The sequence below is a fragment of the Thamnophis elegans genome, chromosome 2 (genome assembly GCF_009769535.1).
Source record: "Thamnophis elegans isolate rThaEle1 chromosome 2, rThaEle1.pri, whole genome shotgun sequence".
Taxonomy (NCBI): Eukaryota; Metazoa; Chordata; class Lepidosauria; order Squamata; family Colubridae; genus Thamnophis; species Thamnophis elegans.
The window spans coordinates 160596299-160621101 of record NC_045542.1 but is presented as its reverse complement, the minus strand read 5'-3'; the positions used below and the strand labels follow the sequence as shown (position 1 = coordinate 160621101).

The 24803-nt window shown below is 42.4% G+C and overlaps 1 protein-coding gene across 2 annotated transcripts; it reads right to left on the bottom strand.

The window, feature by feature from the left end:
* Positions 1-241: 241 nt before the first annotated feature.
* Positions 242-18602, bottom strand: LOC116504540 (zinc finger protein 213-like). 2 transcript variants are annotated; one of them, XM_032211607.1, is made up of 6 exons: positions 18281-18602; positions 15350-16443; positions 13285-13396; positions 12506-12588; positions 10069-10192; positions 242-1528 (listed from the first exon to the last, which is right to left on the bottom strand). In XM_032211607.1, the coding sequence occupies exons 2-6, from the start codon at positions 16049-16051 to the stop codon at positions 699-701; spliced, it is 1851 nt and encodes a 616-aa protein (XP_032067498.1). In that variant the 5' UTR covers positions 16052-16443; positions 18281-18602; the 3' UTR covers positions 242-698. The 2 variants fall into 2 exon arrangements, with proteins under 2 accessions (XP_032067498.1, XP_032067499.1); XM_032211608.1 differs by having other exon boundaries at positions 18328-18602.
* Between the last annotated feature and the right edge of the window lie 6201 nt (positions 18603-24803).

Sequence of the window (24803 nt, the reverse complement as noted above, 5' to 3'; positions counted from 1 at the left end):
GTGTGTGTGTGTGTGTGTTTGTGTGTTCCAGCGTAATTCTGGAATGCCTCCAGCAATTTCAACCAAACTTGGTACACAAATGACTTACTGTCTGGAAAAAAGTAACCCCTAACCTTGTGGGTGTGTTCTGTTAAGCCCGTTGTGCCTTAAAATGGCTTCTACTGTACAGCGCAGTGGAGTTGCCATGGTAACGGCTTCACAGTACTCCACAAGAGAGCTGGTAAGGGGAGAAATCCAACATTAGAAATTACGTTTGGTCCGGACATTTCCCCCCTATAAATAAATACCTGGGCAATGCCGAGTTATCAGCTAGTTAATTATATTTAAGGGCAAAATAGATCCCCAAGTAAAGTCTCTGTGTCCCATTTAATTTCATTTGTCCTTTATTTATTCATTTTTAAATGTTTGGATAAATCTTATTATTCCTGTAAGGCATTTCATGGCATGGAGGAACTTGCCTTCAGAAGTTGTGGGATCCCCAACACTGGAGGTTTGAAGAAGAGATTGGACCACCACTGGAATGGATGGTATAGGATTTCCTGCTTGAGCAGGGGGCTGGACTAGAAGACCTCCACGGACCCTTCGAACTCTGTTGTTCTGCATACCTTTTCTTACTTGCTCAGCAATGGAGATTTGAGGGCTCGATTGCCGTCGTAAGCTGAGGAACACCCGTATTCGCTTCCAAGCTTCACAAAACACTACTGAAGTTTCCTCCTGGGTGAATTCAGTGATGCTACCACAGCATCTCTCTCGGTCCAAAATCTTCCCCACCGATAAGGTTTCTCTCCCATGTGGATTCTTTGGTGCTTCAGCAACGTCTCTCTTTGGCTGAAACTTTTCAGGCAAGTGGGACAGGTGTAGGGTTTCTCCCCGGTGTGGACCCTTTGGTGTCGGGTCAGCTTGGCTTTCTCGCTGAAGCGTTTCCCACACTGCAAACACCCGTACGGCCTCTCCCCCGTGTGGGTCTTCAGGTGCGCCGTGAGGTTGCGTTTTCTCTGGAATTCCTTCCGGCATAAAGGACATTCGTAAGCTTTGTCTCCGCCGTCTTGCCTCGGGCGATGCTGGCTTGGCTGAATCCGCTGGCGGGAGCGTCTCCCGAACCCGACGGGTGGGCCTGGCCCCTCCCCTGTGTCGATCGGTCGGTGCGCCAAGGAGCTTTTTTCGCAGCTGGGACAGCGGAAAAATGTCTCCTCCTGTGCATGGACGTTCTGGTGCTCCATCAATCTGACGTCAGCGTGGGTCAACTGATGCATTGCCATTGGCAGCTGAGGGTAGAATTGTTCTCCGCAGTCGGGACATTGCTTACTTATGTGGGTTAGATGCTGGTTAAGGGCCTGGCCCTCTTCCCAAAGCGACCTCCTTGGCAATGTTGCCCCCTCTGTGTTTTCTAAATCAGTGTTTCCTTTCTGGAGAAGGCGCTTCACGAATCCTTCCTCACATGAGCTTTCTGTTTGGTGGTCTCCCTCCACTTCAGGGCTGCCCGGAGGCTGGAGCGTTTCTTCCTTGATCTCGGTTTCCGTGAGGTGATCTGAGAGAACAGGGAAGAAATTGAAAACAAACAGAGAAGGAAAGGAGAGAAAGTACAGCTAGCCCTCAGCTGAATTAAGACAGGCAATCCTCGACTTACAATCACATTCGGGGCCCAAATTCCTGCCTCTCAGTGAGAACGGTTATGTGAATCCTGCCCCGTTTACGACCTTTCTTGCCACAGTTGTTAAATGAATCCGGCTTCCCCATTTGCATCACCTGAGTGGTGCAAATGGGGGTGGAGCCTTGGAACTTCTGGAAGGACTGAGTTGTAGACTGGAGATCGATGATGTCGTCTCCCACCCGCTCTGTGTCCCTGAGGGCACAGATAAACCTCCAAGTGGCCTCCCACCACCAATTGGTATAATTGTATGTAGTGACCATTTTATATTAGAAAGGTGTTTCTCAACCTTGGCAACTTGAAGATGTCCGGACTTCAACTCCCAGAATTCCCCAGCCAGCATTCACTGGCTGGGGAATTCTGGGAGTTGAAGTCCGGACATCTTCAAGTTGCCAAGGTTGAGAAACACTGTATTAGAAAGATCTTTGTATATTAAACGGATCAATGATGATGTAAGGAACAATTGATATATACATGAATTGAAATACTTAACCAATATATGGATTAATAATTAATAATAGGAAACTATTCTTGGAATTCTGGATGATTGGTGACATTATGGTCAATTGAAAATATGAATGTGTATATATGTATATTGAAATGGAATTATAAATATCATCAACACAAAAGGGAGTTTGCTCAGAAGCTGAAATACACCAAGTGAATTAGAGGAAGAGTGGAAAGCAGAGGAGAGAAGAAAGATAGGAAGAGAGGGACAGGAGAGAGGGCGAGGGGGGAAGATGAGGTGTATAAGGAGGAGTGGTAAGGGGAGAGAGGAGAAGGAGAAAGGAAGGGGAAGTAGAGTAGAAAATGATGGAGGGAAGGGTGGATGTAGAAAGGGGGAGGAGAGAGGGGGAAGAAAGTGTCGGATAAGGTATAAATATGGTGTATGGAGAGTAGAAGAGCCAATAACTGGTTTTCCCACCCACCCCTTTAGTAGTTGATGGTAAGATGAATTGATGTAATTACTTAATAATACAACATGATATTGACTATGTAATAGTATACATGTGATTATATGCTATGAAAATGGAAAATAAAAAAAATCTATGAAAATATGAATGTATATTATAAATTAATGGGAATTCTTTGTTCCAATTTTCGCTTTTTCTCCTTAGAGATAGGTGATACTATAATACTTTAAAGACTCATTGTTATTTGTTAATTATGAATTTAAGGAAATAAGGATTGTTACAAATGAAAGAATATTAATGGTAATTTGAACACATCATGCTCAATGACAGCGAAACATTCAGTTATGTTTAATGTAAACCAGTGATGTTAATCCTACGCTTAAGAATTGATGCACAAAAGCTTGTAACCAAACGACATCCTTGATGAAATGGAGGAAAGTTGTTCTTTTTTCTTCTCTTGCTTTGTTTTGTATGTGTTGCTTTGTTTAAAAAGAATAAAAATATAGTTTTAAAAAAAAACCTCCAAGTGGCCTCAATGGCTCTCCAAAGAGAATGCAAATGACCAGCTGTCTGCAAGGAGTATCAATCCTTCCCTTCCTTGCCATCCACTCAGAGCTGAAGAAGCTTCTTGGATGAGAAGCGAAACATCTTCAAAGGAAACAAAAAAGCTCTTGGAAAAAGAACCTTTGGGACAAATGGTCATAAATTGAGGATTACCCGTATATGAAAATAGAGAAACTGTAAAGAAGATGATCTTGACAGAGATAGGCAATGAGGGGAAAACATACCTTAAGTCCAAAACAACCAGAAAATATGCACAAAAATTTCAGATACGACGCGTCCCTAATACATATGAGTATAAGAAGGAGGAGGAATACTGCACCATTAGACTTAAAAGATTACAACCAAAGCTGAACTCTAAACAAGGTAGCTAGTATAACCCTTTTTTACTACAGAGTGCAGAGAAGAGCAACAAAGATGATTATGGGACTGGAGGCTAAAACGTATGAAGAACAGTTGCAGGAACTGGGTATGTCTAGTTTAAGAGAAAGAAGGACTAGGGGAGACATGATAACAGTCTTCCAATATCTCAGGGGCTGCCACAAAGAAGAGGGAGTCAAGCTATTCTCCAAGGCACCTGAGGGTAGAACAAGAAGCAATGGGTGGAAACTAATCAAGGAGAGAAGCAACTTAGAACTGAGGAGAAATTTCCTGACAGTTAGAACAATTAATCAGTGGAACAACTTGCCTCCAGAAGTTGTGAATGCCCCAACACTGGAAGCCTTTAAGAAGATATTGGACGAGGATCTGGGGGGGCGGAGCCTGTTGCCGAGGAGGGCTCAACCGAGCTCCTCTCAGAGATCTGGTCTGTATATCTAAATAAGATCATAGATATCACCCCTTTTTGGCTAAGAAAGGGGCAGGGAGTAGCTCTGTGTGCTAGGGTCTATTCGTAATTCACAGCCTTTCTCTTTTTTTTTGGCTGTGGACAGAGATTAGATCCAGCGTGAGCGGAGCTTTTATCTCCAGCCAGTTCTTCTCAGCTGCCTTTTTTGCAGCCCCAGACAGGCGAGCCCCCCCCCAGGACAAAGCAAAGTTGTTTGAAGCTAGGATTAATACGGGCGGGTCCCACCCCTGTGAGATTTATGCTTTTATTACTATCTTAAACACCAGCACCATTTGTCTTAGAGGCTTCTTTGTTTAAACGGACTTCAAAATGGCGATTTCTCCCCGTTGGTGACTGATAGGGGATGTACTCAGCCGGTTTTACCTTCCTGCAGACCGCTCCTTAACAAAATAATTTTTTTTTTTTTTGGAAACAGAGGGGAGCGAAAGCGCTGTTTATTTGTTTATTTATAATGGCACCCAGGTCAAAATCGAAGCGTCTCTCTACAAATGTGCCTAAAGAATCTAAAGAATCTATACTGGAATCGCAGCCCTTGTCTCCTATGCCCTCTACTGGAGAATTTTTAACACAGGAATTTTTCTTTCAAATGCTTAATGATTTTAAACAAGAAATTAAGGAATTTGTCTTGGAGCTATATGATGATTTAAAGTCTAAAATTGACCAAATGAAGGCGAATACGTTTGCAGCCGTGTCTGCCCTGTCAGATTATTCTGCTGAAATAGAGAATAAATTGGAAAGCTTGGAGGAGGCTAATTTTAATTTGACTACTAATATTCAAATATTACAACAAAAAATTAGAGACACTCAAGAACAGCTCGTGATGATAAACTTTAATAAGAAGGCATTCGCAATAAGAGTCAGAGGATTCCGCGAAAAGGAGCGAGAGAATCTGAAACAGACCTTTGTTGAAGCCTTCAGCCATGCGGTGGGAAGCCCGGGACTTAACTTTGATTGGCAGATTCGGAAAATCTATCGCCAGAACTCGTTGGTAGCGGAACAGCGACAGCTCCCGAGGGACATAATTATATATTTTTCCACAAAAGAATCCAGAAACGCGATCATGCAAAAGTTTCATAATAATAGTCTGCGAGTTGATGACCAGGACTTGATTGTCTTCAAAGAAATACCTTTCCAGATGTTGAGAGCAAGAAGAGACTATGCTTTTTTAACTAAAGAGCTTAGAAATCAACAGATTCAATATAGATGGGAGGCCCCAGCCGGCATTACGGTCACATTTGAGAATCAAAGACTTCGTCTTAACTCTGTTTCGGAGGCTCGAGATTTCTATTACAAGACTTTGAAGGCGGAACTTCCTGATTCACTTGGAAAAGAGGAGAGACAAGCTGAAGGAGAAGGCAAGCAACAGACCACATGGCTGCAAGATGGAGGGGGTAGCCTTTCCTCCCTCGGAGAAGCAGAAAAGCGGAGATCGAGGATTTAGACATTTTAAAATATTTGCCAAAGTTGTGGACTGAATGGGGGTTTGCGACCTCTCTCCGGTAGAAAAAGCGGAACTTATTGGTGGGGTGATACTGATTGTATATATGTAAAATGAATGCGGAATGATTTATGTTGTTTAAATTCTGTTAGAAGGGATTACTTTAAAACAGAAGGTAAACTGATTCTTGTTGAAAGTATTATTTGAATATGTGGAATGATCCATGCTATTTAATTTTTATTAGAAGGGAAAGCTTGGTGAAATTATTTTGAGTTAGATTTTAAATTAATGTCTGCATAAATTTGATAGTGGTAAATATCAGAGAAGCAAGGGATGAGGGTAAAATGCATGCGGAATGATTTACGTATATTGGTGGGGTGATATTGAATGTATATATGTAAAAGGATGCAAAATGATTTATGTTGTTTAAATTCTGTTAGAAGGGAAAGCTGGACGAGATTATTTTTTAAAACAGAAGGTTAACTGATTCTTGTTGAAAGTATTATTTGAATATGTGGAATGATCCATGCTATTTAATTCTTATTAGAAGGGAAAGTTTGGTGAAATTATTTTGAGCTAGATCTTAAACTAATGTCTGCATAAATTTGATAGTGGTAAATATCAGACAAGCAAGGGATGAGGGTAAAATGCATGCGGAATGATTTACGTTGTTTAAATCCTATTAGAAGGGAAAGCCGGTCGGGATCATCTTAAGATAGAATGTAAACTGATTTTTGTGTAAAGTAATACTTGATCCACGCTGCTTAAATTTTACTAAGAAGGGAAAGTTTGGTTAGATTATTTTGAATTACTGTTTGAAAATAAGGTTAAGAAAGATTATTTACGCTGTTTAAATCCTATTAGAAGGGAAAGTTTGATTATTCTTCTGTAAAGTAATATTTGAATATGTGGAATGATCCACGCTGCTTAAATTTTACTAGAAGGGATTATTTTTGAGCTAGATTGTATATTGATGTCTATACAAATTTGTATAAATGTTTATCTGAATACAAGGTTAAGGAAGAGGAACGGGAGAGTCTACAGGAGGTTGGGGTAAATAACAAAGAAGTAAGAGACGAGAATAAAATATAGATAGAATGACTTACACTATTTAAGCATAGATAAAGATGGGGGGCTGAGCTTAACACAAAGAGTTCTTTTTCTTTTTTTTTTCCTTTTTCTTTTTTCTTTTTTCTTTTCTTTCTTTTTTCTTGTTTTTCTTTCCTTTAATATATTACTTTTATTTTTAATCCATACGAACACAAGATACTTTAGATAGAAGGCAGTGCCAGGTGTGGGCCCTGGGAAGTCGGGAGGATTAGGGATGGGGATTTATGGGGGGTGGGTGGGTGGGTGTTAACATAGTCTCAATAAGAACAAGAATGCACTTATATACGGTTGTTGTTTTTTTTCCTTTTTTTTTCTCTTTTCTTTCTTTATATTTTTTTTCCTTGGTTTATTTTACTTTTTATCAGATTAAACAACACTTGAATAAAGGCATACACCAAGGAGGGAGGTAGAGGGAAAGAAGAGGGAGGAGTAAGGAAGGAGTAAGGGGAATGTAAGGAGGGCGTGTTGGGAGTAAGGGGAGAAGGAAGGTTTGAGGGGAAAGGGAAGTAGGAGGGGAGTGTTAGAGGGAGGAAAGGAAAGTTGGAGGGGGTAGATGGGGTGTATGGAGGATGGAAGTGTCAGGTGGGGTTGTGAATGATGAGTTGTGTTTTCTTTTTTATTTTGTTTTATTTTTTTTATTTTTTTTTTCTTATAGCAAATACCCTGTATATAAGTGATTGTAAAACGGAATGTGAAAATGAATAAAATATATTTAAAAAAAAAAAAGAAGATATTGGACAACCATTTTATCTGAAGTGGTGTAGGGTTTCCTGCCTGAGCAGGGGGTTGGACTAGAAGACCTCCAAGGTGCCTTCCAACTCAGTTATTCTGATTTTGGCTCCCCCTCCATTGATTTTCCTTGTCAGGAACCTGCTGGGAAGGTCACAAATGGCGATTATATTATCCCACATCTATTGTAAATGTACATGCCAGATGCCAAAGGCCTAAATTTTGATTAGGTGACCATGGGGATGCTGCAACAATACACGCAGTCCTCAACTTGCGATCACAACGGAGCCCCAAATTAATGTTGCTAAGTGAGACATTTTACTACTTTTCTTGCCACTGTTAAATGAATCCTTGCAATTGTTAAAAGTTAGTCACGCAGTTGTGAAGCGAATCTGGCTTCCCCATTGACTTTGCTGGATTTTCAGTCTGGTCTACTTGGTGGGGCTGATAACAATTTGCAGATTGCATCCAGGTAGTCCTCCACTTACAACAGTTCACTTAGTGACCGTCCAAAGTTACAAGGGCACTGAAAAAAAAGGACTTATGACCGTTTTCCACAGTTACGGCCTTTGTGGCATCCCCAGGGTCCCTTGATCAAAATTCAGATGCTTGGCAACTGGTTCATACTTACGACGGTTGCAGTGTCTCAGGGTCAGGTGATGCCCTTCGGCGACCTTCTGACAGAGTCAATGGGGAAGTCAGATTCACTTAATAACCAGGTTACTAACTTATCAACTGCAGTGATTCACTTAGCCACTGAGATAAGAAAAGTCATAAAAAGATGCAAAACTCAACCAACGCCTCACTTAACAACAGAAATCTTGGGCTCAATTGTCGTGGTGAGCCAAAGGCTACCAGTACAGTCTTTTAAGAGTGCCTGAATATCTTCCCTTTGTTACTGGAGAGGTTCTCTGTTCTGACCGAGGCTTCCCAAGATCATGAAGCAAACTCCTGGTCCCGACAAAAACCTCTTGCATTAATTGACTGTGGATTCTGCTCATTCACATCCAGCAAAGTCTTTCAAGGGAGGATTTACAGTCACAGACCTTATCTGGCTTGGAGAGCTGCCAGGACGATATCTGCAAAACCTGGCAAGGAGTCTCGGAGAGTCATGAACCAATTAAGCGAACTAATGGTCTCCTACAAACTCCACTCCCCTTTTGCTCCTCTTTTATTTCCTCGGGGGGGGGGGGGCATTTATCGTCCACCTGTGGCCTTACTCCCAAGTCAACCCCTGTTCTTTAGCTGTGCCCTTCGTCTGGCAACTCTGCGCATGCGCACACTGGGAACAGGCTCCAGCTGTTCGTCTGCCTCACTGATGTCTGACTCTGAAGGCAGCTGATAACGGTTCCACCACAAATGCGCGAACGACAAAAGCGCGCCTCACTAAACCGTGGTGACAAAACTGCGCCAACAAAACCGTGCGACGAAGGAGCGACGAATGAGCCCTGAAGCGCGCCGACAACAGCGCGCCGACAGAAGCGCGCTATAATCTAACCCAAAACCTAACCCTAAACCTAACCCTAACCCTTAGCTTAAGTTAAATTGCGCTTCTGTCGGCGCGCTGTTGTCGGCGCACTTTTGACATCGCGGTTTTAGCGCCGCGGTTTTGTCGGCGCGCTTATGACGTTCGCGCTTTTGTCGGGTCACGGCTGATAACTGGCATATGGCTCTGTCCCCGTCTCTGCCTCCGACACAGAGCCCCCATTAGAGCCTTCCCCAGACTCTGAAGACTGGCCCATCTTCCTCCCCAACCTCCTCACTGTCCAAATCTGCTGCCAGCTCCATTGGCCGGCCACAACATGTTCTGTGGAATTCCTGATTTCTGCCTCTGAGATTCACATGCTTAGAAAAGGCCAGCTTAAGAGTTGGAGAATACCTCCCAGGGCCCGTGCGGAGGCTCTGGGAGGGCGAAAAACGCACCCGTTTCCGGCTTCCGGATGGCCTCTAGAGCCCGAGGAAGGCTATTTGCGCCCTCCTGGAGGCTCCAGGAAACCATCCGGAGCATGGAGGTGGGGAAAAACGCCCCCCACTACCGTGGTGCAGGAGGCCAAGTAGGCCACACCCACCATGAACACACCCATCCAGCAACTTGTTTAAATATTTTAGGGGAGGGCTTACCGGTATTTTTTGGGGGGGTTATTTTAGAGCATGCGCTCAAAGGCTCAATTGTGCTTATTATCCAGGGAGGGCTTATTTTTAGGGAAACAGGGAACCTTCAAATACCTGTGAGACCGCCTACTGCCACATACCTCCCATACAATGTCGGCTGGCAGCTCCCCGGAGGAGGGCCTTCTCTGTGGTTGCTCCAACCCTTTGGAATGAGCTACCCCCAGAGATCCGGACCTTGCCCACTCTCATGGCCTTCCGAAAAGCTGTTAAAACCTGGCTGTTCTGGCAGGCCTGGGGCTGTTGACCTCATTGCTGTGGTCCAGCCCCAATCAGATTGGGTGCATGTGTGATGTTTTTAAATTGTTTTCCTTCATTTTTTATTAATTTCTCTTCTTTTCGCTTTGTAAGCCGCCCCGAGTCCTTCGGAATTGGGCGGCCTATAAATGAATGAATGAATGAATGAATGAATGAATGAATAAATTAAATAAATTAAATAAATTAAATAAATTAAATAAATTAAACAAATTAAACAAATTAAATAAATTAAATAAATTAAATAAATAAATAAAATATTGCCAAGCAAATTATTTTCCTGCAACTCCACTAGGATGCAATATGAAGTTTTTAAAAAAATTAAACAGAGGAACAAACCTTTTTCCCCCGCTCTTTTCTTCCAGGGGTAATAATGGAAAAGGGGTTCTTGACTTACCCAAAGATGTTCCCTGCTCGCTGCCGTCTTGCAGGATCTCTCTGTAAAAAGCTTTTTGGGCTGGGTGCAGTGAAGAGCATTCTCCCTCAGTGAAATGCACAGCCAGTTCAAAGTCCACCGATCCCTGAACCAAGAAGGAGCTGAAATTGTGATTTCTATTTTATTTATTTATTTGCATCCCCCTGTACTATTTTTTACAACTAACCTAAGGCATATCCAACACACCTTTCTCCTCTTATTTTCCCCACAATCACCTTTGGAGGTGGGTTTTTGCTTAGAAAATGTGACTGGCCCAAGGTCACTCAGCTGGCTTTCGTGGCTAAAAGGCAGGACTTGAACTCATGGGCTGTTCTGACCAAGGCTTCCCAAGAGCATGAAGCAAACTCCTGGTCCCGACAAAAACCCCTTGTATTAATTTACTGTGAATTCTGCTCATTCACACCCGGAAAAGTCTTTCAAGGAGGATTTACAGTCACAGACCTTATCTGGCTTGGAGAGCTGCCAGGCCGATATCTGCAAAACTTGGCAAGGACTCTCGGAGAGTCACAACCAATTAAGCGAACTAGTTGTCTCCTGCAAACTCCCCTCCCCTTTTGCTCCTGTTCTGGGAGCTCTGGGAGGGGCCATTCATCATCCACCTGGGCCTTACTCCCAAGTCAACCCGTTCTTTAGCTGTTCCCTTCGTCTGGCAACTCTGTGCATGCACACACTGGGAACAGGCTCCAGCTGTTCATCTGCCTCACTGATGTCTGACTCTGAAGGCAGCTGATAACTGTCAGACAGCTCTGGTCCCCTCTCCTAGTAAATATGAGCATTGTTACTCCTTTACTGATTATTCAGTATTAAAATACCTGAGAGCCAATGTCAGTTAATCTATTTTTATAATAGTCCTCAGCATAGTCGGTTGCTTAGCAACCATTCAAAGTTGTGACGCACCACAAAATAGACAGGATCTGGATTTGAAGTTACGGTGGCTGCTCCCCTCCCCCCCCCATCACTTGATTGCAATTTGGGAACTTGGACATCAGCCCGCATTTACAACTGTTTGCAATCTGACCACAGTTTGCCAGATCTGACCCCATTTTTGCCAGAAACTGGAAGTAAATGCTGATTTCTGGCAAAAATATTGTCATTTTTGCTAGAAATCAGCACTTACTTCCAGTTTCTGGTAAAAGACACTCATCGTGATTAAATGGGTTCACTTAATGACTGTGGCATTTACTTAATGACTGGTGTTCACTCTACGACCGCTGCCTTCAGGTCTGCCACATTTTCTGCTGTGGGAAAATGGGAGGGGGGATTATATGGAATATGGGTGATATATAGTCAAAATAACATTCTTTTCTCAGAGTGACAAGGACACCTTGCAACGTGCTCTACATGGGGCAGCCCTTGAAGAGCATTCGGAGACTTCAGCTTGTCCAGAATGCAGCCGCGCGAGCGATCGTGGGTGCACCTCGGTTCACCCACGTAACACCTATCCTCCGCGAGCTGCACTGGCTGCCTATTGGTCTTCGGATACGCTTCAAGGCGCTAGTCGTCACTTATAAAGCCCTTCATGGTATTGGACCTGGGTACTTGAGAGACCGCCTGCTGCCAATTACCTCCAATAGACCGATCAGATCCCACAGACTAGGCCTCCTCCGAATTCCATCCGCCGGCCAATGCCGACTGGCGACTACCCGGAGGAGAGCCTTCTCTGTGGCTGCTCCAACCCTCTGGAACGAGCTCCCCGTGGAGATTCGAACCCTCACCACCCTCCAGGCCTTCCGCAAAGCCCTTAAAACCTGGCTGTTCCGACAGGCCTGTGGCTAAAGAGCTTTTCCCCCCTTCCTCGAATGATATGGTTGTTGTGTGCTTTTAAATTGTGTATTGTTATGTTCGTCTTTTTTATCCCCTGTCTGTACCCCCTTCCCTGACTTGAATTGTGAGCCGCCCTGAGCCCCCTTCGGGGAAAAGGGCGGCATATAAATGTAATAAATCCAATCCAATCTAATCCAGCTGCGATGATGTGACTGGGAGGCATCTCCAGTTTTGGGCAGTGCTTGATTGGACCATGTGACGGACACGTGGGTGCTGGGCAGAGATTTGAACTTTCACTTGGGTGGGGAAAACCTGGAAACTTTCAGATTCGGGTTTTCCCAGATGTGCCAATATGACATCTCTAATAAAATGGAACTTTGAGGAAACTCAAGCTCGGAGTCTTCTTTCATTGGGGGTGTTACTTGAAACTCTGACATTTGCATTGGCTTAGCCACCATTGCAAAAAAGGTCATAAAATCAGGGGCAGATGACCCGCTTAATGACCATCATAATGACTTAAAATCATAATGGTGGGTTCAATGACCGTTGTAAATCGAGGACCACCTATCCAAGATGGTTGCTCTTACAAAAACTGGTCACAAGCCCCCCCCCCCCCCGCTAGATGTTTACAAACCTCATTTGGTCCCGTTTCAATGAAGTCTCGACCCTCAGGTGGAGGAAAAGATACTGGATGGCTACAAGGGCTGTTTTCATCATCTGTAGAAGACAAGATTAATTTCTTCAACTTTTCCATGAAATGTGACTGCAATAAAATACAAGAAAAGATGCACCATTCACATGACCTAAGAAAACGTAAAAAAAACTATAACACTGGATTAAAAATAAATGCATGCTAATTATAACTACCGAAGTGAAGCTGAAGTGTTTTCTTCCTCTTAACCATTGACTCCCCATGAATCAGGTTTTGATCTTTTAAGGTAAAGGTAAAGGTTCCCCTCTCACATATGTGCTAGTCGTTCCCGACTCATCTCCGTTTTAAAACCGAAGAGCCAGAGCTGTCTGAAGACGTCTCTGTGATCATGTGGCCGGCACGACTAAACACCGAAGGCGCATGGAACCGCTGTTGCCGAACTTTCTGATCGACAAGCTCAGCGTCTTAGGCACTAAGCCACCGCGTCCCGCTGACTTACCGTACTTTTCGGAGTATAAGACGCATCAAGATTTTGAAGAGGCAGATTTTTTAAAAAAAGTTTTTGCACTCTGCAGACCCCCCAAACTCTCTGCACCAGCCTGGTTGGGGACTTCTAGGAGTTGAAGTCCACAAGTCTTAAAGTTCCCAAGTTTGGACACCCCTGAACTAAATATACCCAAGAGTTTCAAAGGGTAGCATTTGGCACCACTACAAGTTTTCCTTGCATCAGACATCGAGTCAACCGTGCTAAATCCACAAACCTTGATGCGTTGATCTCCGAATCCTAGGAATATGTTCTTCCTTCTCCACAAACAGCAGTTCCTTTACAGGATTGCGTGCATCTTCAATCCTGTCTTTGGAAGATACCGGCACCTGAAACAAACAAGAAAAATCCCAAGGTGTTTTGAGAACTGTTTTACAAAAACTATAATTTCTCCCAGGTTTTGCATATTCTGCACTGGCTTAAAATGCTTTATTTTTGCTGCCTTGGAAATCTCACAATAGGCAATTCACAGAGAATGCTCTAATCACCATTTTTAATCTCCCAACAATCCTGCGAGGTATGTTTCACTGAGGTATGTTTCATGCCCAAGTGAGCATTTGAACTCGGATCTTATCATTCTTAATTCTTCACAGAGTTGCTCTGTGAGATGGGCGATCTCCAAAATTAACATAAATAAGAATAGGCAGGAATATACAGGTCAACTTATGACCCCCAATTCAGCCAATAATTTCTGTTGGCAAGCAAGACCATTGTTAAGCGAGTTTTGCCCCATTTTATGACCTTCGTTGCCATGGTAGTTAAGTGAATCACTGCACTTGTCAAGTTAGTAACCTGGTTGTTAAATAAATCTGGCTTCCCCATTGAGTTTGTCAGAAGGTCGCGAAAAGTGATTGCGTGACTCCGGGACACTGCAACCGTCCCTAATATGAGCCAAATTGCCATACCGGAGAGCCGAGGTGGCGCAGTGGTTAGAGTATAGCACTGCAGGCTACTTCAGCTAACTGCAGTTCTGCAATTCGGCTGTTCAAATCTCACCGGCTCAAGGTTGACTCAGTCTTCCATCCTTCTGAGGTGTGTAAAATGAGGACCCGGATTGTTGGGGGCTATATGCTGACTCTGTAAACCGCTTAGAGAGGGCTGAAAGCCCTATGAAGCGGTATATAAGTCTAACTGCTATTGCTATTGCCATGCCTCTGCATTTTGATCACGTAGCCATGGGAATGCTACAATGGCCATAAGCTTGAAAAATGGTTGAGGGCTTATTTGCAAAGGAGCTACTCCTTAGTAACATTCCTTCCATGATTTTCCCAGCCTCCCTGTCATCTCTCCCAGAGCTCTTTAAAGGAGGAACATAATAGAAATATAACATTCACTCAGCCTTCCATCCTTCTGAGGTTGGTAAAATGAGGACCCAGATTGCTGGAAGGGAAGATGGTAACTCTGTAAACCGCTTACGGAGGGCTCTAAAGGACGGTAAAGCGGTATATAAATCTAAGCGCTATTCCTACAGCTACATCTCGCTCCTTCCAGTCTGCTTGCTGAGGAGCAAAGAGGCAGTTAAGAGCAGTGGTGGCGCAGTGGTTAGAGTGCGGTACTGCAGGCTACTTCTGCTAACTGCCGGCTGACTGCAATTTGGCAGTTCAAATCACACCAGGGCTTAGGGCTGACTGAGCCTTCCATCCTTCCGAGATCAGTAAAATGAGGACCCAGATGGTTGGGGGGCAATAGGCTGTCTCGGTAAACCGCTTAAAAAGGGCTGTAAAACACCTTGAAGCGGTATATAAGTCTAAGGGCTATTGCTATTACAGTGGGGCAAAAAAGTATTTAGTCAGCCACCAATTGTGCAAGTTCTCCCACTTAAAAAGATGAGAGAGGCCTGTAATTGACTTCATAGGCAGATCTCAACTATGAGAGACAAAATGAGAAATCACATTGTCTGATTTGGAAAGAATTTTTTTTTGCAAATTATGGTGGAAAATAAGTATTTGGTCAATATCAAAAGTTCATCTCAATACTTTGTTATATATCCTTTGTTGGCAATGACAGAGATCAAATGTTTTCTGTAAGTCTTCACAAGGTTGGCACATACTACAAAAAATTTCTTTCCAAATCAGACAATGTGATTGTCTGGATTTGTTTTCTCATTTTGTCTCTCATAGTTGAGGTCTGCCTATGATGTCAATTACAGGCCTCTCTCATCTTTTTAAGAGGGAGAACTTGCACAATTGGTGGCTGACTAAATACTTTTTTGCCCCACTGTATTATAAGAGTTTTATAAAGGGCTGATGAACTCATCCATTTCCAATACCTCCAAGCCTCACCTGTTGTTTCCATGCCTCTGCCTCATTTTGGCTCCTCGGGAAATCCTCTCTCAGCTCAGTAGTCTGGATCCAATTCTCTGGGTCACATTCCCGGACCCAGCTCTGGATCTCCGGGGGCAGGATGGCCAGGAACTGCTCCAGGATCAGCAGCTCCAGGATCTGCTCCTTGGTGTGTCTCTCCGGCTTCAGCCACTGGTGGCAAAGCTCCCGGAGACGTCTATAAACTCTCTGCGGATCTTCAACCTCATGGTAACGGAACCGTCGGAAGTGCTGGCGCTGGGCCTCCATTTTGAAGGCTGCTGCTCGCATGATGGCAGCCTTGACTTTCCCATAATCTTCTTGGTCTCCGTTTTCCAGGCTGTTAAAGGCCTCTCTGGCTTGTCCAGTCAGTGCCGGTAGAAGCCGGGCCACCCATTCAGTTTTAGGCCACTGGCAAGCTTCAGCCACCTGCTCAAAGGAGATCAAAAACGACTTGGCATCGTCCCAGGGGTCAAAATTCCTCTGCCGCCCAACTGAATGAGGGAGACGCCTTGACTTTAAGGATTCCTGCTGCCCCTGGCCATCCCAATCCTGGTCTTGTCCCCCTTCAGGATCTCGTTTGATCTGTTTCGAGGCTAGGAAGCCTGGAAACTCTCCAGGAACAAAAGCCTCAACAGGGCTCTTCTCCAAATTCAGATCCATCAGTGGGTCTGATTGTTTCATCTTTGCATCCAGCCCACAGGTTCCCTTTTTCCTGTGACTTCCCTTCCTTGCTGGAAATCTTTCTTTATTTCAAGGATTGATTTATTTAGAGAATTTCTATGGCCGCCTGCTCACTTTCAGTGACTCTAGGCGGCTTGCAAACGATTTCAAAAATCCAACATAAAAAGATTAAAAGAGTCACAACAAGAGTTAGTGATAATAAGCAATCAAATCAATCCTTGCTTTAGGCTCAGACTGTTCTGCAGCCCAGCGAGCGAGTCCCTTGTTTGCCAATTGAGCTGGAGTGATTGATTTGAGGAAGGCAGTTGCTCTTTCACTGATGGTTCATAGGACAAACTGCAGCATATTCCGAAAATCTCCCAACAGATTTCACATCTAGCCATGGAGGTATCCTGTAAAGAAAAGAGAAGGATTATTTCTATCTCCTTTGGTGGACTCCAGGTCCCATTATCCCCTGCTACTATAAATAAATGGTGAAAGATAATGGCGGGGGGGGAAGTGTCACTCTACGACACTTGGGAGGATCCCATGCTCCTTTTTCCTGGTACAGGTAGCTCTTACTTAACAATAATTGGGACCGACAACTCCATCACTAAGCAATGGAGTTGTTAAGCAAGCCATCCTGTGACTGCGACAGACTTTATGACTTCACTTCTACACCATTTCGATTTTCAAGGCAAATACGTCTCGGAATCTCTCGCTGAATTTTAAAGAGGTTGTCCAGTGAAGGCAGTACATTAGAAGCTCTCTCATCACTGAAGGCAAAGAAATATATCTGAAACAATCATGGTCACAATGTGTGTGTGTGTGTGTGTGTGTGTGTGTGTGTGTGTGTGTGTGTTGCAAATAATACAAACATAGTCATATGCATCTAAATACAAAAAGAAAGAAAAAGGAAAACCCCCTGAACACTCTGTTTCCCCCCCTTATATTTCTTCTTCGATAACAACTAAAGAACATACACTAAATTCCAATTGTGCCTTTATTCCCTCCAAAACAATAAATATTCTTGAGTAGGTTTATTCCCTTTGCCTTCCACCAACATATTTCATTATAATGGTTTGCTTTTATCATCCCTTTTTAAAATTTAACTTCCGTTGTTAATTTATCATTTGTTGCCATACTCCAAATTTCATTATACCACTCATTTCTTTGAATATCCCAATTTTGTCCCCAATATTTATCCATCACTAATCTAGCTGCTATTATCAAATTTACAATCATTTCCTTTTTGGTTTCATTTACATCCCGTTTTTGCACCAGCAACAGTAATGCAATTCTCGGTGACATGTCTAAATTTACATTCAAGAGTGCTCTAATTTCTCTAAACACCATATCCCATATTTTTTGTGCACTATCACAATCCCACCACATATGTTTGTATGTTCCAACCTCTTTCTTGCACCTCCAACAAACATTTGCATATTTACCATCTATTTGATTTGATTTACGTGGTGTTAAATACCACCTCCATATCACTTTATATCCATTTTCCTTAACTGTAACTGACATATTCTTATATACTCTTCTATTTCAATTTCCAAACAGTATAATTTATTTCTCGTAAATCTGATTCCCAAATTAATTTTAAACCTTTTGCCTGCTCTTCTAATTCAGTTAATATTCTATATATATTTCCCAATTCTTCCTTTCCCTATATATTCTTCATTCACAGGTTGTCTAGCAAATAAATAAATGCCGGAGCACGCTGAAATCAATCAATCAATGCCCATTGCATTATTAAAAATAAATCAGCTATCAAAAGGCGCAAGCATCAACAGCAACAGCATCAAGTGTGTTGATCACAGCAAAATTAAGAATCTGAATTATTAGAATTAATTACAGCTAGAAGGGACATTGGAGATCTTCTACGCCAGCCCCATTCTCAAGCAGGAGATCCTAAGGGACTGTCCAGTCTCTTCTTCAAAACCTCCAGTGATAGACCACCCACAACTTCTGGAAACAAGCTGTTCCCACTGGTTCATTGTCTCCACTGTTAGGAAGTTTCTCCTTAATTCCAAGTTGCGTCTCTCCTTGATTTTGTATCCACCCATTGTTTCCTGTCCTGCCTTCAGGTGCTTTGGAAAATAAGTTGACTTCTTCCTCTTTAGGGGAGCCCCTCAAATATTGGAATACTGCTATTATGCCCCCCCCCTAATCCTTCTTCCCTCTCTAGATTAGCCATACCCAAATCCTGTAACCCCTCTTCATTCAATTAGCCTAGATTACCTTCAAAATACGCGTCAGCTTCGCAGAGGGTGAAAATCTTTTAATACCTATTTCACCATCTGATGATGATGAAGAGCCTCCTTGGGTAGAAGAAGTCTATCTGACCCGCAGCGGGGCCAGGGCAGGGATCTAGCTCCCCTGCCCTTTGGAGACACCCCTAAAAAAAAAAACACTCAGCAATAGCGGGATCAGCCTTTGCTCTTTGCAGGACGCCGCCCAGTCATTCCCCAACCTCTGGCTCTCGAGCGACGCTCGCTCCCCCTCCCCTGCTCCCAGGAATCCGCCGAGGACGACAGACCTAAAAAAAAGAGAAAAAAGCCGCTTTACCTCCCAGATCAGGTTGAGCCGGAAAGAGCTTTGCGGGCAGGTCTAAGAACCCAACTCTGTGGTTTTAACTCGTTCGTACCGCCCTGTGGCTTGAAAGCGGGGGAACACTGGGCAGAGTTCAGCCTTACTGACTTCTTAGTGTGTTTAGAAGAATGGAATGGAATGATAAGAGTAGAATAGAATGGTTGAATAGCACCATTCCAGACAAGTGACTGTCCAGTGTTTTCTTAAAAGCCTCCAATGATGAAGCACCCACAACTGCTGAAGGCAAGCCATTTCACAGCTTAGGTTAGGTTAATAGAATAGAATAGAATAGAATAGAATAGAATAGAATAGAATAGAATAGAATAGAATAGGACTACCAATAGGGAATAGGGAATAGAATAGAGCAGTGGTTCCCAAACTTGGCAACTTTAAGACTTGTGGACTTCAACTCACAGAATTCTGGGAGTTGAAGTTCACAAGTCTTAAAGTTGCCAAGTTTGGGAACCACTGGAATAGAGAATAGAATAGTATAGAATAGAATAAACCAGTGGTAGTCAACCTGGTCCCTACCACCCACTAGTGGGCATTTCAGCTTTCATGGTGGGCGGTAGGGGTTTGCTGTAACTCTGCTTTATAAATTTTATAAAGTAAAGTTACTTCCCTACTTTATATATCATCATTACTGTGGAACCGGTGGGCGGTTAGAAAATTTTACTACTAACAGAGATACAAAAGTGGGCAGTAGGTATAAAAAGGTTGACTAACCCTGGAATAAACAGTTGGAAGGGACCTTGAAGGTCCTCTAGTCCAACCCCCTGCTCAGGCAGGAAATCCTACACCGCTTCAGACAAATCGATATCTAACATCTTCTTAAAGACTCCCAGTGTTGGAGCATTCACAACTTCTGGAGGCAAGTTGTTCCACTGATTAATTCTTCATTCAGGAAATTTCTCCTTAGTTCTAGGTTGCTTCTCCTTGATTAGTTTCCACCCATTGCTTCTTGTCCTGCCCTCAGGTGCTACACACACACACAAAAGGAATCTCCCTCCAGAAAACCCTTCTTTTTATGACATGGGCACTGGCCATTCCTATCAGTGGCCCTCAGTCTCAAAAAATCCCAAGGATGCCCATTGGATAGCTAAAGATTTTCTTCTACTGAGCATGCCCAAGATGGTGTCCTGTCGCGTTTGAGGAGAGCTTCGGGGAGATGATTGTCCTTCTTGGGGCTTGCAGGGGGTACCCTATTCCATCGTTGGCTCCAGGTCCAGCTATGAGAATTTCCTGGGACCTCGGGGGTACCCTGCCATTTCCTGCCTCGTAGCCGGAACGTCGTGAGTGAAATGGGGCGGTTGGCGGTGAATGGAGAATGGAGAGCGTCTGCAGCTGCTGGCGTGGGTGTGGTCGGCAGCGGCGGGATGCCCTGCCTGGGGTTTCTGCCACTGCCGCTCCCCACGCCGTGGTGTTATCCCACTTGCTCCCCCTCCACCTTGCTTATGGACGTCATAGACTGGATCAGCGGGGAGTGGCTGAGGCAGCTGGCATGGATATTGATGCCAGCGGAAGATGGCTTCGGTAGTTGGCGTAGGCGCAGTTGGAGTGGGGGGGTGTCCTTCCTTGTGGCCCCCTCCAGTATCACCGCCATTGCCTGGGCCATCGTACTGTGCCATTTGACCATTTGGCCCCTCCTCTTGTGACACTATGGACTGGGTCAACGGAGTGCGACCCTGGCGACGGATATGAGTGCGGCTGGCGTGGACGGAGCTTAGTTGTTGGAGTTGTTGGAGCTGTTGGAGCAGCTGCCGCTGCTGCCACTGTCCTCACCACCACCATCACTGGCCACTTCACCACCTCGCAATTTATCATCTGCTGCCATTCTAACATCTGGCCGTTACCCCTACATATTGTCCTTAACAATTGTCCCGACCATTGCTATGATGAACATAAGCTTCCCGCTACCCCCTTAAACACTGTCGGCTGCCCCCCGCTAGTGGTCATGTCATCTCCCTGTTCCATCTCCCTGTGATGTCATCCCATTTGGTTGATGCCACACTCTCCTCTATGTTATACTGCCACAGAACTTTATTCGGGCTTAATTCTTCACCATACAGTGAAGTCAACAAATGTTTCTTTTTCTACCTTCCTTGCTTAAACCAGCCACAGTGGTTGAACCAGTCCGGCTCTGACCTCAAGTCATGAAATGAATGTCTACTTGTCCAACATCCATGAATCTCTCTACTTGTCAAATGTACATCCTTGGACAGTATTTCAGTGTTTCTCAAAATGTGACCTGGGGGTTCCCCAAGACTCTCTCAAAGGGTCCACAAAATCATAATTATTTGGTGGCCAGTGGACCTATCAATTTCAGTTTTTTTTTTTTTCATATTCAACTTTTTTATTTTTCTTTAAAAAAAAAAAAAAACACAAATATGTCATCATTTGTCAATCATTAAGACATTAAAGTACAATTTTTTTTTGTTGTGTGTATCCCTCCCTCCCTCCACCCCCCCACCCCCCCTCCTCCTTCCCCCCCCCCGACTTCCCAGAACCCGTACACGGTATGGATTTTTAACTAACACAGTCTAAAATCTATTGAGAAAAAAGAAATAAAGAAATTAATGACATTCTAGATTGACCTTAGCTTCTTCTTACTGAACTGACTTTTAACAGTTTAAATCATTTCTGATCTTAAGCATAGGCTAACTGGAATTTCTTAGTCCCGTATTTATTTTGTATATAGTCAATCCATTTTTTCCAGTCTCGTTTATATCTCTCATTTGAATGATCTTTGAGATATGCCGATATTTTAGCCATTTCAGCTAAGTTTGTTACTTTCAATGTCCATTCTTGGATTGTAGGCAAGTCTTCCTTCTTCCAATATTGCGCCACCAACAGTCTTGCTGCAGTTATCAGGTGCAGAGTCAAGTTGGTCTCTACCACTGTAAAATCAGTACATATACCTAGTAAAAATAACTGAGGACTAAACTTTATCCTTCTTTTAAAAACATTTTGCATGACCCACCATATTTTTATCCAAAATGCCTTAACCTTTTGGCAGGTCCACCATATATGATAATATGTAGCATCGAGAGAACCACACCTCCAACATTTAGGCTGTACATTCGGATACATAGAAGCCAACTTTTTAGGATCTAAATGCCATCTATAGAACATCTTGTAAAAATTTTCTCTCAGATTTTGAGCTTGTGTAAATTTCACATTTCTTACCCAGATTCTTTCCCATGTATCCAACATTATTGGTTCCTCAATATTTTGAGCCCATTTTATCATACAATCTTTAACTAATTCTGTTTCCGAATCCATCTGTATTAATACATTATATATCCTCTTTATATGCATTAAGCTTTGATCTCTTATTTGTTTAAACAGATTATCCTCAACTTGAATAAAACCAATTTTTTGATCTATTTTCCACCTAGCCTGTAATTGCCCATACTGGAACCATGTTTGAACTACCTTCTCCTCTTTTAATACCTCTAAACATTTTAATTGTAATACCCCCCTTTCCGAGGTAAGAAGCTGTCTGTAAGTAATTCTGTCCTGTCTTTGTGCTGTATTCATATTTTCAATTGCGTGTCTAGGAATTGCCCACATGGGTATCTTGTCATTTAATTTATATTGATATTTCTTCCAGACCCGCAATAAAGCATTTCTTAAAATATGACTTTTAAAGGTCTTATCCAATTTTTTGTTGAATAACAGGTAAGCATGCCAACCAAATACCAGATCGTGTCCCTCAATGTTCAATATTCTATCATTGGTTAAATGAATCCAATCACTAATTGCAGATAATGCCACTGCATCATAATATAGTTTTAAATTAGGTAGTTTCAATCCTCCTCTCTCACGTACATCTTGCATTATTTTCATCTTTACCCTCGGCTTCTTTCCTGCCCACACAAATTTGTTGATACCCTTCTGCCATTCTAAAAGGTTCGCATCTTTTTTAAGTATAGGTAACATTTGGAAGAGAAATAAAAATTTTAGTAAAATGTTCATTTTCACTGCCGCTATCCTACCCAGCAAAGATAAGTGCAATTTCTCCCATTTTTTCATCTCTGTCTGTATGCTATGCCAAAGTGGTTCATAATTATGCTTATATAATTTCCCATTTGAAGTTAAAATGTTAACTCCAAGATATTTGACTTTTTTAACTACCTCACATCCTAGCATCACTCCTAATTCTTCCTTTTGTTTAATATTCATATTTATAGCTAATATTTTGGTTTTTCCTAAGTTTATTTTAAAGCCCGACACTTGACCATATTGATTAATCATATTCATTAAAACCATACTGGATTCCTGCGGTTGTTCCAATATTATGACCAAATCATCCGCAAAAGCGCGGACTCTATATTCTTACTGCCTAATCTTGATCCCTTTTAAACCATCCAAGCCCCGTATTTTACTCAACAATACTTCCAAAGTTATAATAAACAATAATGGGGACAAAGGACAGCCCTGTCTTGTACCTTTTCCAATTTGAAAAGAGTCTGTTAGACTTCCATTGACTATGATTTGTGCTGTTTGCTGTTGGTATATTGCTTTAATTGACTGTAAAAAATTATCTCCTATCTGCATTTTTTGCAGTATCTTCAACAGAAATTGCCAATTAACTCGATCAAAGGCCTTCTCAGCATCCAAAAATATAAACGCAGCAGGGATCTGGTTGTTCTTTCCCAAATATTCTAATGCATTAATAATTAATCTAACATTACTTTTCATCTGTCTCCCTTGTATAAAACCTGTTTGGTCCGTATGTATCAATTGTTGAATGACCAACATTAACCTATTTGCTAATATTTTAGTAAAAATTTTATAATCTACATTCAGTAATGAAATGGGTCTATAATTTTTGGGTTGAGTAGTATCTTGATCTTCTTTGGGTATCAAAGATATAAACGCTGTCTTCCAAGATGGAGGGACTTTACCTTCCGTTTGAATCATATTAAATAATTCTCTAAGAGGTTCTACCATTTCTAACTGTAAGTTTTTGTAGTAAACCGCTGTCAAGCCATCTGTACCTGGTGCTTTCCCTGGCTTTAATTGCTTAATTACCTGCAGGATTTCCCCCGAGGTTATTGGTTGATTCAATTTTTGCCTGTGTTCTTCTCTAACTGAAGGTATTTTCTCCTTGTCTAAATATTTGTCTATGTCTAAACCATTAATTTTATCCCCTTTATACAGTTCTGTAAAAAATTCCCAGAAAGCCTTTTGAATCTCTTCCTGTTGGAACACCTCCTTCCCTCTGTAAATCAGTTTAGATATATTTCGAGTTTTCCTTTTTTTCCTAATCTGATAAGCTAACCATCTGCCAGGTTTGTTTGCATTACAAAAAGTATTGTGTTTTGCATATAATAAATTAGTAGCTACCTGGTCAGAGATCAACATGTCAAATTGAGATTTTAATATGTTAATAGCTTCCTTAACCTTTGTATCGTCTGGTTTCCTTGTTAACTCCAGCTCTTTTCTCTTAATTTCCTCTTCCAGTTCTGTTCGTTTTAACCCTTGCTTATTTCTATGTGTTTTATTTATATTCATCAAAACTCCTCTCATATACGCTTTGCTTGCATCCCATACAAATTCCATAGATGTACCCTTATTCATATTCAAAACAAAATATTCAGATAGTAATTTTTTACAATCATTAATATAGTTTTCATATCTAAATAAATTTTCATTCAGTCTCCAAAACCTTCTTGCCTGCACTACCCTTCCCAACTCCATCCAAACTGGGTTATGGTCCGAAAGGACTCTAGCTGCAATCTTTGTTTTCTTGACCCTAGAAAGCAAATCATTAGTGATTAGAATAAAATCAATCCTTGAAAGGGATTGATGCCTGTCCGAGAAGAAAGTGAAGTCATATTCCTCTGCATTTCTTTCTCGCCAGATATCTCTCAATTCAAAATCATCCATAATGTCAAAGAAAGATTTGGGTAACTTTGCTCGCATCTTGGTATTTAAGCGGGAAATCTTCTTATCTCTCTTAGTGTCTATCACTCCATTCCAGTCACCCAATAGTATACAGGAACTATAGTCCCACTGTACTAATTTAGCATGAAGATTTCTATAGAATCTATCTTGCTGTTGATTGGGAGCATAAATTCCCAAAAGTAATGTCTTTTTCCCTTCTAAGATTAAGTCTAAAGCAATATATCTTCCGAAGGGATCTGCTTCTATTAATTCAGCTTTC